This window comes from Colossoma macropomum, unplaced genomic scaffold (genome assembly GCF_904425465.1).
Source record: "Colossoma macropomum unplaced genomic scaffold, Colossoma_macropomum, whole genome shotgun sequence".
In the NCBI taxonomy this organism is placed as follows: domain Eukaryota; kingdom Metazoa; phylum Chordata; class Actinopteri; order Characiformes; family Serrasalmidae; genus Colossoma; species Colossoma macropomum.
In genome coordinates, this window is record NW_023494794.1 from 7,332,684 (window position 1) to 7,348,574 (window position 15,891).

A 15,891-nucleotide genomic window follows, 5' to 3' on the forward strand; every position below is an offset into this window, starting at 1 on the left:
ATGGCGCTGGAGGGGAACGCGAGCTGCGCCGACTGCGTGTCCCAGAGCGCGCGGAACAGCAGCCCGGGCGCTCAGGCAGCCTCCGGCCCCGTGACCGGCACGCTTGCGGGCATCCTCATCTTCACCATCGTGGTGGACATCGTGGGCAACCTGCTGGTCATTCTGTCCGTGTGCAGGAACAAGAAGCTGAGGAACGCAGGTGAGTGCAAATAAACAAACAAATAAACAAACAAAACAAACAAAACAAAAGGCAAAGGGGGCCAAGCACTTTTAAATCAGAGCTTTTGTAACGTTGGCTTTGGTATTTGGCTTTTTAAGGGGACTAAAGGTCCCCAGAATGATGGAAAACACTTTGACATTGTGGGGACCTTTACTTATTATTATTATTATTATTATTATTATTATTACTTATATATAGCATATACAGTGCTGTGTGGAAGTCATAGACCATCCCATGATTTAATTTCCCATTTAAACAGATATGAGGTACAATTTATTCCTATTTTACGACATTTGTGAGGCGATCAGATTTAAGATAATCCACTCCGCTTTCATCTTAGAGAGGAGAAAATCAAGCTGCTTCAGATCTGAAAACATCCACAGGTGTTTCTGTCCATCCTTCCACTGTGAGAAGACGACTCAGCGCTTTTAAGGCTCAACTTTGTGGGAAAATATTCTAGCAGATTTCTTTGCTGAAAACAGACCAACTTGTTTTTAATGGCTGTTTTGACTGGAAGGTAAACAAACGAAGGGTGGTCTCTGACTTTTGTACAATACTGTAGTTGTTACACACACATCAATACACATCAGTGTGTGTGCGTGTGTGTGTGCATGCTAACATCTGTGCCAGATGTGCAGAGGATTGGCACCAGTCACTTGGACTCAGAGCAAATCCCCCTAAGAACCCTCCTGGGACGCCGTTCACTGACCGAAGCTCGTGCGATCTAAGACCTTGACGCTGGCGCGTACAGCGCTAATAGCGCACAGTGTGGGCCAAACACCGCTCTGCATTCGAATGCGCTGCCTTGTGTCCCTCTTGGCTGCTGTGTTGTTACACACTTGCTTTGCATTATTACATAACAGTACAGGGAATCCTGCATAGCAACATAAACCGAAGGGTTTCATAATGCTGGAGTGCCATAAGGTGCCATAAGGTGGCATGTGAAGAGTGATGTGGTGATTATAACATGCTTACGGATGATGGGAACTGATGTTGGATAATTATCATTGGAGGAGGAGATTGATTTAGAGATGGGCGAGCAAGCTCAGGAGTCTGAGGAGCGACTGCCTGCAGATGTGTGTGTGTTTGTACATTTGAAAAGTGTTCAGTGTAGAGAAGCTCGAGAAACACAGCAAAGTGCTCCTGACTGTGCTTTTACAAACTCTACATGCTTGATTGTTTTAAGAAGCATTTCTTTTTGGTCACTGAGGTAATGAATAGATAATTAAACTATTATTACATGTAGATATTTACATATCGCTGCTGTCAGAACAAAACCTCGTATCTCCAAAATGAGAACTTTACAGGAGAGGGAAAAAACATCCTTTACTTTTAATGTAAGTCAATGGAACCAGACGTTTTTCTTCGTCATTTTGGGCTGCTTCTTTTGGTCCATTCATCATGACATTTATCTACAATGTTAAGGGTAACAGACATTTTCAAATTATCTCAAAAGCTGAAAAATGATAAAAATGGAGATACAATATTACATAGAAGCCTCAACAACCACATATCATGTCACTCTTTACCTTCCAGCTTCCATTCTTTTCAGGAGACTCACTTTCAGTTCCTCAAAGAATCTGCAGACACGCCTCCAAAGTTCAGTCTTAGAAGCTGGTTGATCATTTTCTGAAGTAATCAAACACATTCAGTGGTGTTGAGGTCTGGACTCTGGGGTGGTCAGTCCATCGTTCAGCTTCTTTGTTTGATGTGTCTCCTTTTCTCAGTGAGGTTCTTCTTGATCAGCTACACATCCTTTCAGACCCACAGCGCTGAGTCGTCTTCTCACAGTGGAAGGATGGACAGAAACACCTGTGGATGTTTTCAGATCTGGAGCAGCTTGATTTTCTCCTCTCTCTCAGAGATGAAAGCTTTAAGTGCTGTTTATCTGATGGGGGCAGTTTTGGTGTCTACCAGGTCTTCCAGGTGGTTATTAGGAGTCCCATTTTCTCTGTAGCTTTTAATCATTTTTTGAATTCCAGTTTTAGAAATTCCTGTTTTTTTTCCTTTTGACTCTCTCCTTTATTATACAAGTGTATTGTCTTAATATCTAATCTTCTCACAAATAGCTGCTGAAAATGAATAACTTTTGCTTAATGGCTGTTTTGACTGGAAATGAAATACATGAACGGTGGTCTCTGACTTTTGCACAGTACTGTATATATATAATACATACAGAAAATATTGTTACATATAGATATTTACACATGTATAATACACATGTGACATATAATTATTATTATATATAGACACTCGCATATAAATAATACTTAAAGGACACATTACTATTACATATCAGCACTTACATACATATAATACATATGGGACATATTCCTACATATAGATACTTACATATATAATACATATAGGATATGTGTATGACCCTGGGTCGTGACATGGTATAGAATGTGTGTCCTAGAGAGAGAGAGAAAGAGAGAGAGAGAGAGAGAGTCTGTATCTGTCTCTGGGGTTCTGTGTGTAACTCATTATAGTTTTCTGCCGTTATCAGTATCAATCTATTGATCATCAGGCCTTGAAAAAGCACTGAGACTCATACTGTAATCAGGCTCAGACACACACACACACACACATTACACCCATCTCACACCCGTCTCACACATTCAACAACACATTAGACTGAATCTGGCTGATTTTAGTCGTGCTTGGCCCTGATTTTGCTGCTGCAGCCAAAATGTCAGGTCTGCAGACCCGTCTCAATTGGAATAATCAACTGCAAACAGTTTGGAGCTCTGATAAAACACAGTCAGACTGGAGAGCAGAGGCTTCAGATCTGACAACAAGCACTAATCCTAACTATTAATTACTTTTTTACAGTAGGTTTTTAATGATGTTCCCACATTTTAAATGAACGGTACAGTTAATTTGTAATGTTATGAATAAAAATGGACTGCTTTTAAAAATGTCTGTATAATTCAGTAGTTGGGATGTAAAGTCATTCAGAATGGTTTCATTTTTATAAGTGGTGGTGATAGGAACCAGGGGTCACTATATATCTATACATCTGTATATATCACTGCTGTCTGAAAAAAAACTCATATCTTCATTTTTGTGATTTTTCAGTTATTGACATAATCTGAAAATGCCTGTTGTCTTTTACATTATGGGTGCAGTTCATAATGAAGGGACCAAAAGAAACGGCCCAGAATTACTCAGAAAAATGTCTGGTTCCATTGAGTTACATTAAAAGTAAAGTATATTTTTTCCTTTCCTGTAAAGTTATCATGTTGGAGATACAAGATTTTGTTCTCACAGCAGCGATACACACACACACATGTGTGTGTATATATATATATATATATATATATATATATATATATATATATATATATTTATATATATATAGGTGGTAATAACTTCAGGCTCCTGCAGATGGTGTTGCATGAATATACACATATATTGCTATAAGTACCTATGGACTTGTACGATGAGATTCATAGATTGAGAAGAGGTGGTACAATGCAGTGAGTGTGTCATTCGACGTGTGGAAAACGGGTCGCAAAGCAAAGAGTGATTGTATTTGGGCAGCCAAAGACCACAGTGGGAAGGAAGTAGCTGAATTTGCAGGTGTGTTGAAGCGTACAGTCATACAGGTCCTCACAACCAATTTCTAAAAGAACACTCAGCAGGGAACTGCATACCATGAACATATGGAGCAGAGTGGAATGCAAGAGCATTCACACATCTGGACCAGCCCGCAAAATCCCCAGATTTGAATCCTCTTGAAAATCTGTGGGACGACCTGGAGCAATGAGTAAGACGGCAGGGAAGGCTCCATGAAATCTGCCCGAACTGCGCAATTCTTTGAGCAAGAGTGGCTGAACATTGATGTCGCCTACATCCAGAAACTTGTCCAATCCATGTCCAATCGAATTGCATATTCATACCCGTGGAGGTATTACATGCTATTAGGTACATAACTATATATATATATAAAAGGCGGCACAGTGGTGCAGTGGGTAGCACTGTCACCTCACAGCAAGAATGGCCTGGGTTCGATTCCCAGCTGGGTGACCAGGGTCATTTCTGTGTGGAGTTTGCATGTTCTCCCCGTGTCTGCGTGGGTTTCCTCCCACAGTCCAAAGACATGCAGTCAGGCTGATTGGACATGCTAAATTGCCCCTAGGTGTGAGTGTGTGAATGTGTATGTCTGTCTGTCTGCCCTGCGATGGACTGGCGACCTGTCCAGGGTGTATCCTGCCTTCCGCCCGATGACAGCTGGGATAGGCTCCAGCACCCCACCGCGACCCAGAAGGATGAGCGGTTTAGATGATGTGTGTGTGTGTGTGTATATATATATATGTGTGTGTGTGTGTGTAGTGTCGATGATGGTGAAATAGTCAGAAACCTGAAAGAAGTTTTCTTTGGGGACTGCATGTTTAAAATATATTTAAGGCCAAAACCTTCTGAGAACTATCGTAAAACAGTGTCTCAGACATCAGTCAGTGAATTCATAACCATTTCATGTAATAACTTTCTGTAAAGGAGCTATGAACTGTTCAGACATCTGGTTCCTATCACCACCACTGAGTTGGTGAGGTTCTCTAGAACAGAGCATTTCACACCAAACCACTCTGAATGACTTTTGCTCGGACGTACACAGCCAGATGTTAAATGTTTAAAGGTAAAAGTTGAAATTATACGTATTTTATAAACTCACTGAACTGACTATAGTGGTTTTTGAGTCGTAGCTCCTCTGCTGAAATGGTTTAGTTTGTCTGTAAACTCTGAACCAATTTTGATATTTAAAATGTCCTCATTTCTCACCGACACTCTGTGCCCCCCCTGCCGTGCACATAGTTAGCCTAGCGCTGCCTCTGAAATGTCACCAGTTTTCTCTGGGCACCATTTACGTAACGCCTCTTTATTTATTTAATGCTCTTTTCTTTTTCGTTTATATATTTATTTATATATTCGGTTTTATCTTAAATGTATTTGGTTGGCATTGTATCTGCGTGTGTGAGGCAGCGATTTTTGTTGGAGCTATATAGAGCAGCATGATATCACACACACAGCTGTATCAGTGTTTTCCACTACATCACATGCGTGTGGGGGTCTTTAGAGTAAGTCTGCTTATCTGCGTTTGGCCGTGACGGTTATAGAGAAGGAAATCCCTCAGATTGTAAACACCGTCCAGCAATGATGCAGAGTATATTTAGGCTTCATCTGCAGTTTATTTCCTTTTTTGTCCCATTAACTGATTAAAAACTAAGGCCTGAAACATACAACTGTATGTAAAAGTTTGTGCACCCTGGCCAAATGACCTATTTTGTTGTTGTTTGTGAAAAGAAGTAAATACAGCAAACTGTTTACATCACAGCAGAGGTGTGGACTCGAGTCTGACTCGAGTCAGGAATTTGATGACTTTAGACTCAACTCAAGAAAATCGAGAAAGACTTGTGACTCGACTTTGACTTCAACACCAAAGACTCAGACTCTGATTCAGACTTGAGCGTTGTGACTCTGAAAGACTCAAGACTCAATGTGGAAGAAACATGGAGAGTCTGACTGCAGATGGGACTCTACACAGTCAATTAATTTTTATATGAATGGATTCATTTTCTGCCATAAAATAAATAAACAGCAGCATTGTCAGATGTCTTTTACTGTGTTTATTTTATTTCGGAAGGTAAGAGAAGCGTTAGAGCTCAAGTTCGCCTTCACAAGTTGGCAACAAGCGATGCGTCAACAGCATCAATGCGCCCAGCTCAGAGCTTAAACTCATACTGGAGAAACTCACCAGGTGAACTGACCATTTTGCTCATGGTAGTTAAATGAAAGAAACACGGCGTCTCTGTTTGACCGATTTTAACAGGTTCTGCAGGAAAAACAAGCACAACATTCACCACGAAGCTGAAGTTGACTTTTTATTTACCAGCTTTGTATTGGAATTTGCCATTCCACCTTAAATGGTGCAGCAGTGAGGCTCCGGAATGTAATTGCTTCACCTTTTAAGGTAGAATGGAAAATTCAATAAGCTGGCGAAAAAAAAAAATTCAGCTTCGTACATTTACCATCATTTTCTGTCTTTTCTGTAAACTTTGTCGAATCTTCAAATAAGAAGAAATTAATATCCAGCCATACGCTGCTGATGTGCTGTCATTAAAAGGCTACACTACTGTTACCGTTATTCAGTGTCGTGGCATTAACTTAGCTGAAGACTGCAGACTGACTTGTTCACAACTTGCGACTCGCCTTCACTGACTCGGGACTTGAGTGTGAGGACTTGAGACTGACTCATTAATTGCAACTTAGTGACTTGTTCCCACCTCTGTATCACAGTTTATTTTTGCTTAACTTGAAAAATACAAAATAATAAACTGTAATTGTGGCATGTGTAAAACTATGGGCACCCTAGTAAGTCAGTATATACTCCCTTAGGCAGATATCACAGCTTGATAACAGTTTTTGTAGCCATCTCGGAGTCTTTCTATTCCTCTTTTAGAACTTTTCATCTACTATTGCTTTTAGAAGCATCTACTTCTGCGACATTCTTGTTGTGTCTTGTATACACAGCATGTGTGAGAGATTTACTCAGAGAACTTTGCTTCTTGAAGTAGTTTTTACATTTTGACGTTTGATTTTTTGCATCATCAGGCCTCTTTTCAGTTTCTTGACTGACTGTCACATTTGCTTTCAAAATGTGCTGATATTTAGTGGAATCCATTCTTCCACCTACCTGTGCAGTGTTTACTGAGCCAGTGGCTGCCACACAATCCCAAAACACAAGAGATCCACCTCCATGTTTGACAGTCAGCAAGGTGTTCCTTTCATCAAATGCTGCTCCTTTTTTACTACAAAAAGCAACATAACTAGCTACATAAGAAATGAACAACTTAGCCTAACTTTGCCTGCGCTTCATGGGATTTCAACCAGAGCAGCAAAACATGACAACCAAAGCAGGTGAGCCGAGCTGAGCTTTTTAGCGTTAAAATTGCTGTGTAAAAAATGCCAAAGCAAAAAATATCAGATTTTCTCACACAATCTACGTCTCTGTTGACCTTAAAAGGTCATCTGCTCAACCCCAGACTGACTCAGGAATTAAAAGAGCTTAAAATTAAATTTAACACAGCCTGCATGACAGCATGTAAACAACTACCCTTCACCAAATTCACCTCTCAAATCTTGTTAATAAAAAAAAGCAGACTGGACGTGTCAAAGATGTAAGTATGGTGGAAGGCAGAGATACTTAAATCAGAGAACTGACCTGAGGTGTGTTAAAAAGCTTCATTTTTTTCTGCACTATTATTTGGCACTTTTAAAAAAGTTCTTGCCGCTAAGTTTTTTGCTTTTTTTTTGGTCTGGAGCCCTGATATATTTAAAATAGCAGTAATTAATAGATTTTTAATTATTGAGTGTGCTTACATGCACTCAATAGTCCAATTATAATAAGATTTCTGTAGTTATGCGTTTATTCAAATGGTCATGTAAACGCTGATCTAGAAATCTGATTAAGAAATCTGATAAAGAGGCTGGATTTTAGCTCAGTAATCAGATTTCTCAGTGCATGTAAACTCTTACTCTGATTTCTTTCAGATTTCTCAGTCTGAGCATGTGCGAAAACAGACGACAGTACCAGAAATAAGCGAGCAGCGCCGCCGCGAGACGCAGCAAAACACTTTTGGACCGACAATGAAACCAAATACACGCTTGATGGAATGAAGGGTTTAAATTCTTCATCTTCATATTCTTCATCTTCTAGATGATGTATGTTCATATTTTTAGGTAAAGCGGCGCAATGTTTAAAAAAAAAACGCAGTATGAAGTTTGAATTTTACGTTACGTTTACATCACGTCTTCTTCTGTGAGTTTTCTGGTCGAAAAAAGCTGAAATCTGATTACTGTCTGACTCATGTAGACCTGGAGTTTTCCCATTTTCTGATCAATCAAGTTCATGTAAACGCATTGATCGGATTACTGACCAAATCTGATTGTCTGCAGTTATCGAATTATTAAGTGCATTTAAACACATTGATCAGACTACTGACAAAATCTGATTGTCTGCATTTATCAGATTATTAAGTGTATGTAAACACACTCAGTGGAAGTGCACCAGTGTTACATGCTGTTCAGTGCTGTATGGACTGGAGCTACAAAGCTAATGTAACTAAGAAATGGAATTAGCTAATTAGCATGTATGTTTAAATCATCACACACTGGTCTCAAACCTTGGGAAGTTGTTAAGTATCTCTAATAGAGTTGCTTATATGGTGTCTGACACTGTATGACACACTGTTATCTATAAACACGGACTAGAGAATGGACAAAATGTCACTGCAAGACACTTATAACTTGTGTTTCTAGCCATGCTAACATATTTTTGCCCATCTGTTTAGATAACAGAATGTCATACAGTGTCACAAACCACATAAATCAGTCTGTTTAAGATCGTGTAAAGATTTGAGGCCTTCAGTTAGCATGATGCTAACTGCTGTGGCATAAACAGTCGTTATCTGTTTGATGTGTTAGCCTTATAGCTCCTAAAAAAGCAAACTTTAGACACCAAACATGTTGTGACTATTGACCATACTGATTGTTTTTTTTTTTTGCCAAACTGTCGCTTTAAACTTAAGCGATAAGTCCTTTTACAACACAGCCAAGTACAGGATTAACAGATAGAAACACTGGGAAAGGAAAAATTTTCAAGAAATTGCTGGCAGCATGTCAGCAGAGCTTAAAGATTATTTGTGACTTCTGTCCAGATTGATTACGCTTGATATATTTTGTAATTTCTTTTTAATTGCTCCCCATTAATTTGCAGTGGATTGTTTTGGACCAGCCGATAGCTTCTTTCAAGAGAATCATTACTTCATGCGTGATGAAGTGTGTGGGCCGACACTCTCGTTCATCCTCCTGGACCTTCTCACCTCAGCTGAAAGAAAAGCTTTATTTGGTATTTCCATCGGCATGAACACCTTTTCATCAACATATAAAACAGAGAAAAAAAGAAAACACTTTATTTTTTGTTCTGGCTTTTCAGGGTCAGTAAACTGGGTTCAGGGTATTATATTTTTTAAGAGTGCTCTCTCAGCCTGGAGCGTCTGATAAAATGTTTGGAGAGCGAGCCGCATTTTGTTTTACTGTGTATTCAACTCGAGCACAAATGCATGGAATGAGAAGAGGCCCTGTGACTGGACACTATAAAAACCTCACTCTCAGGTCCATACAGTCCATATATAGAAAGTTCCAAAAACAGCCTGTTTTGACATCACCATGGTTTAGCTCCGCCCATTCAGCCTACAGCAGTTTATCACCCCATTCAGCCTATAGCAGTTTAGCCCCACCCATTCAGCCTACAGCAGTTTAGCCCAGTCCATTCAATCTACAGCAGTTTAGCCCCACCCATTCAGACTACAGCAGTGTAGCCCCACCCATTCATCCTACAGCAGTTTAGCCCAGTCCATTCAATCTACAGCAGTTTAGCCCAGTCCATTCAATCTACAGCAGTTTAGCCCCACCCATTCAGACTACAGCAGTGTAGCCCCACCCATTCATCCTACAGCAGTTTAGCCCAGTCCATTCAATCTACAGCAGTTTAGCCCAGTCCATTCAATCTACAGCAGTGTAGCCCCACCCATTCATCCTACAGCAGTTTAGCCCAGTCCATTCAATCTACAGCAGTGTTTAGCCCCAGTCCATTCAATCTACAGCAGTTTAGCCCAGTCCTTTCAATCTACAGCAGTTTAGCCCCACCCAGTCAGCCTATAGCAGTTTAGCCCCACCCATTCATCCTACCGCAGTTTAGCCCAGTCCATTCAATCTACAGCAGTTTAGCCCAGTCCTTTCAATCTACAGCAGTTTAGCCCAGTCCATTTAATCTACAGCAGTTTAGCCCAGTCCATTCAATCTACAGCAGTGTAGCCCCCCCAGTCAGCCTATAGCAGTTTAGCCCCACCCATTCAGCCTACAGCAGTTTAGCCCAGTCCATTCAATCTACAGCAGTTTTGAGCCCAGTCCATTCAATCTACAGCAGTGTAGCCCCACCCATTCATCCTACAGCAGTTTAGCCCAGTCCATTCAATCTACAGCAGTTTAGCCCAGTCCATTCAATCTACAGCAGTTTAGCCCAGTCCTTTCAATCTACAGCAGTTTAGCCCCACCCAGTCAGCCTATAGCAGTTTAGCCCCACCCATTCATCCTACCGCAGTTTAGCCCAGTCCATTCAATCTACAGCAGTTTAGCCCAGTCCATTCAATCTACAGCAGTTTAGCCCCACCCATTCAGACTACAGCAGTTTAGCCCAGTCCATTCAATCTACAGCAGTTTAGCCCAGTCCATTCAATCTACAGCAGTTTAGCCCAGTCCTTTCAATCTACAGCAGTTTAGCCCCACCCAGTCAGCCTATAGCAGTTTAGCCCCACCCATTCAGCCTACAACAGATTAGCCCAGTCCATTAAATCTACAGCAGTTTGGCCCCGCCCATTCAGCCTACAGCAGTGTAGCCCCACCCATTCAGCCTACAGCAGTGTAGCCCCACCCATTCTTGTTGAAATGATATGGAATGTTGTTCCTGACGGTCTACAGAAGTTGTTCCTGACGGTACAGAAGAGTGGAATATGTGGGAAAATGATCAAATGTTGTGCGGTTCCTGGCTGTCAGGGAGCAAATAGATCATTGCTTCCTTCCAAAGGATCCACACATCTAAAAGAACGCTTTAAGTCTTGGTTCCTCGTTTCTCACTCATACTGTGAGCAAGTTTTTTTCTAAGTCTTAATTCCTTTCAGTGGTTCTTCCTGAGGAGTTCCCACAATACCAATCAGAACAGATACTACTTCCATAAATCAGCCAAGAAAAAGAGATGGAAAATTATATCAAAATAAATCATGACTGTTTTTGCTACACAAACACTGTAAGTGGACATCAGGGAAAAATGTGGGCTTTTATTAATCAGATGATCCTGAATAGCTTGATTAGCTTGTTCAGGTGTGTTTGATTCTGGGTCTTAGCTGCACTCAGGAGGGCACTAAATCTCCAGGAGCTGGGACTAAAGGCTAGAGTGCTTCTGCAAACTGTTCTCTGACTGGTTTTCAGTTCAATTTCATTTCAATTTTCACTGAATAGAGGTTTGTATAACAGTCACTGCCCTGACACAGTTAGTCCAGATATACGAGTTCAGTCTCTTTAATGAGTGTAACTAATGGTGACAGTGGCAGGAAAAACCCTAAAGAGCGCCGAGAGTGAGCACTGAACCAAGACTCGAATAAAGAAACTCAGTAAGAGCGTAAGGAAGCCCCACTGAGAGGAACCATGACTCAAAAGCAGAAACTCCCTAAAAGCATGAGGAACCACTGAGAAGAGCCAAGTCTCAAAGGGAGAAACTCCCTAAAAGCATGAGGAACCACTGAGAAGAGCCAAGTCTCAAGGGGAGAAACTCCCTAAAAGCATTAGGAGGAACCACTAAGAGGAACCAAGACTCAGATGGAGAAACTCAATAAGAGTATAAGGAAGAACCCCTGAGAAGAACCAAGATTCAAAAGGAGAAGTATCCTAGTTGCATGAGGAGGAACCACTGAGAGGAACCAAGACTCAAAACGAGAAACTTAACAAGAGCATGAGGAAGAACCCTTGAGAGGAACCAAGACGCAAAAGAAGAAACTCACTAGGAGCATGAGGAGGAACGACTGAGAAGAACCAAGATTCAAAAGGAGAAACTCAATAAGGGCTTAAGGAGGAACCACTGAGAAGTACCAAGACTCAAAAGGTGAAACTCCCTAAAAGCATGAGGAGAAACCACTGAGAAGAACCAAGACAAGAAACTGAACAAGAGCACGAGGAAGAACCCTTATGAAGAACCAAGACTCAAAAGGAGAAACTTCCTAGGAGCATGAGGAAGAACCACTGAAAAGAACCAAGTCTCAAAAGGAGAACCCATCTTCTTCTGGGCCACATTTAGGATACAAGTAGGACAAGATTCCAAGGTCGATTCACGCTGGAGCTTGTTTCCAGACCAAAGGCCATTCACTCCTGAGGATTTGGTACATTTGATGAAGTGAAAGCCAGAAATAGATCTGATGTACCAATTGTGTAACAACTGTTTTTGAACTAACTCTCCATCGTAAACGATTCACTCAGAGACACATAAGCTAATTAAGTCGGATCAACTCTGTTGTCCTCTGGCAGTCATTTCCTGAAAAGATCCGAGCCGTTCTCCTGTTTGCTCCTGTTTACGGTGGACACTGATAATAAAACAGTCCGTCTGGGACGATGAGGTAGGAGGATGATTAAAAACGGTTTGTATAATCCCGCTAATGCTAAGAGACAGCAGGGACAGCACTGTAGGTGCTGTGTGGACCCTGTAGTCCTCTGACAGTGATTAAACACTTTGTAAATGTTTATAGGCTTCATTTAAGCCGAGAAAATCAACATCAAAATTTAATTTAAATTTGAATTTCATGAATAAAGCTGTTTTCTTTATAGCTGCAATCAGAACCAGACAAAGCGCCGTGTTTGCTAGCAGAGAGCATGGCAGATGTGTGTTTTTATGGAAGAGTTTTGTTCGAAAAACTTGTAGCAGTACTTAAAATTTGGTCGTGAGTCACAATTATTCCAAAATAGGGCTTTGAAAAGTGAAAATCACCAAATAAATAAACAAACAAACAATGCCTTGCATGCAAGGTTGAGCCCAGCTTTATCAATTCAACATATCAGTTCAATTAACAGACTGAATGAAATTAATGATGTGGAAATGTTTCCTCAGCAGAATATCTTTGAATTGGCTTGCAGTTCAAGAGCGCCGCCACTCAAGTGCAGTTAGTAGAGCCCAGAATCAGAGCAGCACTTTGTCTTAATTTCTTTGAATCCATATATTCTCTGTTTTATTGTGCTTTTCTTCAGCACCATAATTATAATTTTTGTAACTATCATTGCAAATGCCTCTCCCAGGACACCATAAGCTTTATTATTTAATATTATTTAATACTTTTTTCTGTGTTTGCATGAAGCACTTTGCATTGCCATGTGTATGAAAGGTGCTATACACATAAACTAGCCCTGCCTTTTAATCAGGAAGAAGGGTTTCTGCTCCTTGTGTATGAAGATGATCAAACAACTATGGTTGTTTCGGTGATGGTTAATGGTTTTACCAAATAAACTCTACCGCACACCGGTAGAGCAGCACCGCAGCATTGCGCGGCAGATTAGACAGAGCACTCAAGATCAAGTTCATCTGAAGTTCAGGATATGTTTACATTTTATATTCTAACTTACGGTTAACTTCCCCAATTAACTGCCACCATTTAAGGTGGATCGGAACATCCAAATAAGGAGCTCTTAACTTCAGCATCGTCTTCTCAGTGTAAATTTGAAACCTCAACTGTTTATGGCTTTTAGTGTGCTTTTTCTGGGTTTATATTAATGCAGTCATGGAGAGATGATGAAGCGCACCTTCATTAAAAACAAAGACATGCAGGGCCGGGCTGGGACAACTGATCAGGCCAGGAATCATGGCAGGACTCAGGCCACACACATACTCACTTACTTACATACTTACTGTATCTGCATGAACAGGTGTTAGTAGGAGTTTTTATATACATGTTTAAGGTGATACAAAATACCCTCCATAACTGCCCACTCCTTAATTACCAGCTCAGTCACCTAAACTGTTCCAGATATTTTGATACACACACTTCATGGCGTAAATAATGCTTTGATCATATGTCAGTACCTGACATACCTGGATATATGAAGTTTTACTGGTTACTTTTAACAATATCCCCATAAAAACACTGGGTATTCCTAATACACTGTTTATATATATATATATATATGTATATATATACATATGTGTATATATATATATATATATATATGTATATATATACATATGTGTATATATATATGTATCAAAAAAACATATCTCCAAATGAAAGGTGCTATACGTATCTCCACACTTTCATATAACTTACTAACTCTTTCTAACCAAGCTCACCTATAACTCCTGATATTTATACATTTTTAAAGTATTATATTTTGGTAAAATCTATGTTCTGTGTCACAAACAAAACACACTCAGCTTGGCTAGATTACAGTTACTTGTTGGATTATATTTATTAGTTGCTCAAGGTGCTGTGAATAATAGTATTTACTATTATATAATCAGTAATAAGAACCACATTTAACAACATACATAAATGTAAAATATCTTTATTGTGCAGAACAATAAAAAACAGAGCTGAACAGTAAACAGATAAACCTGTGCTGTTTACACATCACCACACAGCAGCTTCTCTGGCTAAAAAACGGAGCTGAATTTTGTTTCACATCCAGATTTCTCAAGTCGTTTGTCTTATACCTGCGTCTTGTTCACTCGCGCTGCATCTCTGAGCGTCAGTTTTTTTTTTCTGGCCCCACTGCTGAGTAATACGGCTGACTGATGGAGGCGCACCGCAGGCAGGGCTTGTGGACGCACAGGCCCGGTTAGAGGGCTGCTACGCTAAGGGCTAAATCGAGACATTACACCGAGAGTCCGGCGGGTTCTTCCGCTCTCCCAGTAACATTAACTCAGACTGTAAGTGACCACACAGCGATGAGTGATTACTGAAAGAAGTAGCTCAGCCGTTCAGGTAAGCGGCTCTGTTAGCATGTTTTTTCCACCAAATGCCGTTACAGATTCTGCCATGAGGGTTTTTACAGCTGCTTGTCGTTCCACATCGTTGACGTGTTGTCATGTTCTGTCTACTGGCGCGTAGAAGCTGCTTTGTGGTATCGCTCATAGGTGTCGATATTCCCATCACTGATGCTGATACTGCGTTTAAGTGCCAGTATTGGCACCGATACCAATACAGTATCACTGTCTATAGAGGCCACAACCATCTGTGGTCAAAGGGCCCACGAGCAGGTTGAATCATCACAGGCCACAGGAAAAACATGGATACCAAGAATATCTTTTATCACGATAACAATATGGTGCATTGTATCGCCCAGCGCTGGTAGCTGTTTACTCAACACTGTAGGTATTCATTCAGCTCCGCGGAAAGTTGAGCTCCAGGCTTGGGGCGGTTTGTGTGCCAGATATCAAATTTAGAGTTCAAGCAAATACAAAAATGTAAATCTGCTTAACACTTGTGCTTTTTAATCGGAATTCAGGGAGCCCGGAGCGACGGATAGAGGCAGAGCCCCGCATTGTCAGAAGATGAAGCGCCTCTCTTCTTGTGTGTCCCGTTTGGTTGCGTGCCCTGCAGCTCGCTCCGTCTCTCAGCATGCAGCTCCTCAGCGCTCTTTCCCAAGCTCCCGTCTCCACGCTCAGCTGCCCTCCGCCCGCCACCAGCATGTTCTCATCCGTAATGGATGAAGGGTGGCACTGGCGGTGTTCCTTCAACCCCCAATCACCTGACCCTGGCCATCACACGGCACATGTAATCAAGCGATATGGCCCTGGAAACAGGGAACATGAAAGAGAGAAAGAGGGGCAATCAGTCAGAGTGAGGTGAGGGAATGCTGGGAGTAGAAGTGGTAGGATGGTTAGATAAATTAGATATTGCTAGCTGTGTCGGGAATGGTGGACATTCCTAGATGTTATCGTTAGGAATTCCATCTGTTTTGGGAATGATATAGCTCAAAAAAGAGGCTGTGAATGTTGTCAGTGGGAATGTAACATTTATGATGTCTTTGGAAATATTTATTTGGTAATATGATATTGAGGATTATTGCAAATG

At 40.9% G+C, this 15,891-nt stretch overlaps 1 protein-coding gene across 1 annotated transcript in view; it reads left to right on the top strand.

Moving 5' to 3' along the window:
• The window catches only part of mtnr1c (melatonin receptor 1C), a 56,745-nt gene continuing 40,854 nt past the window's right edge, over positions 1-15,891 (top strand). Inside the window, exon 1 of the mRNA XM_036580014.1 lies at positions 1-199. Coding sequence (XP_036435907.1) covers positions 1-199 — 199 coding nt within the window. The remainder of the gene's footprint in view (positions 200-15,891) is intronic.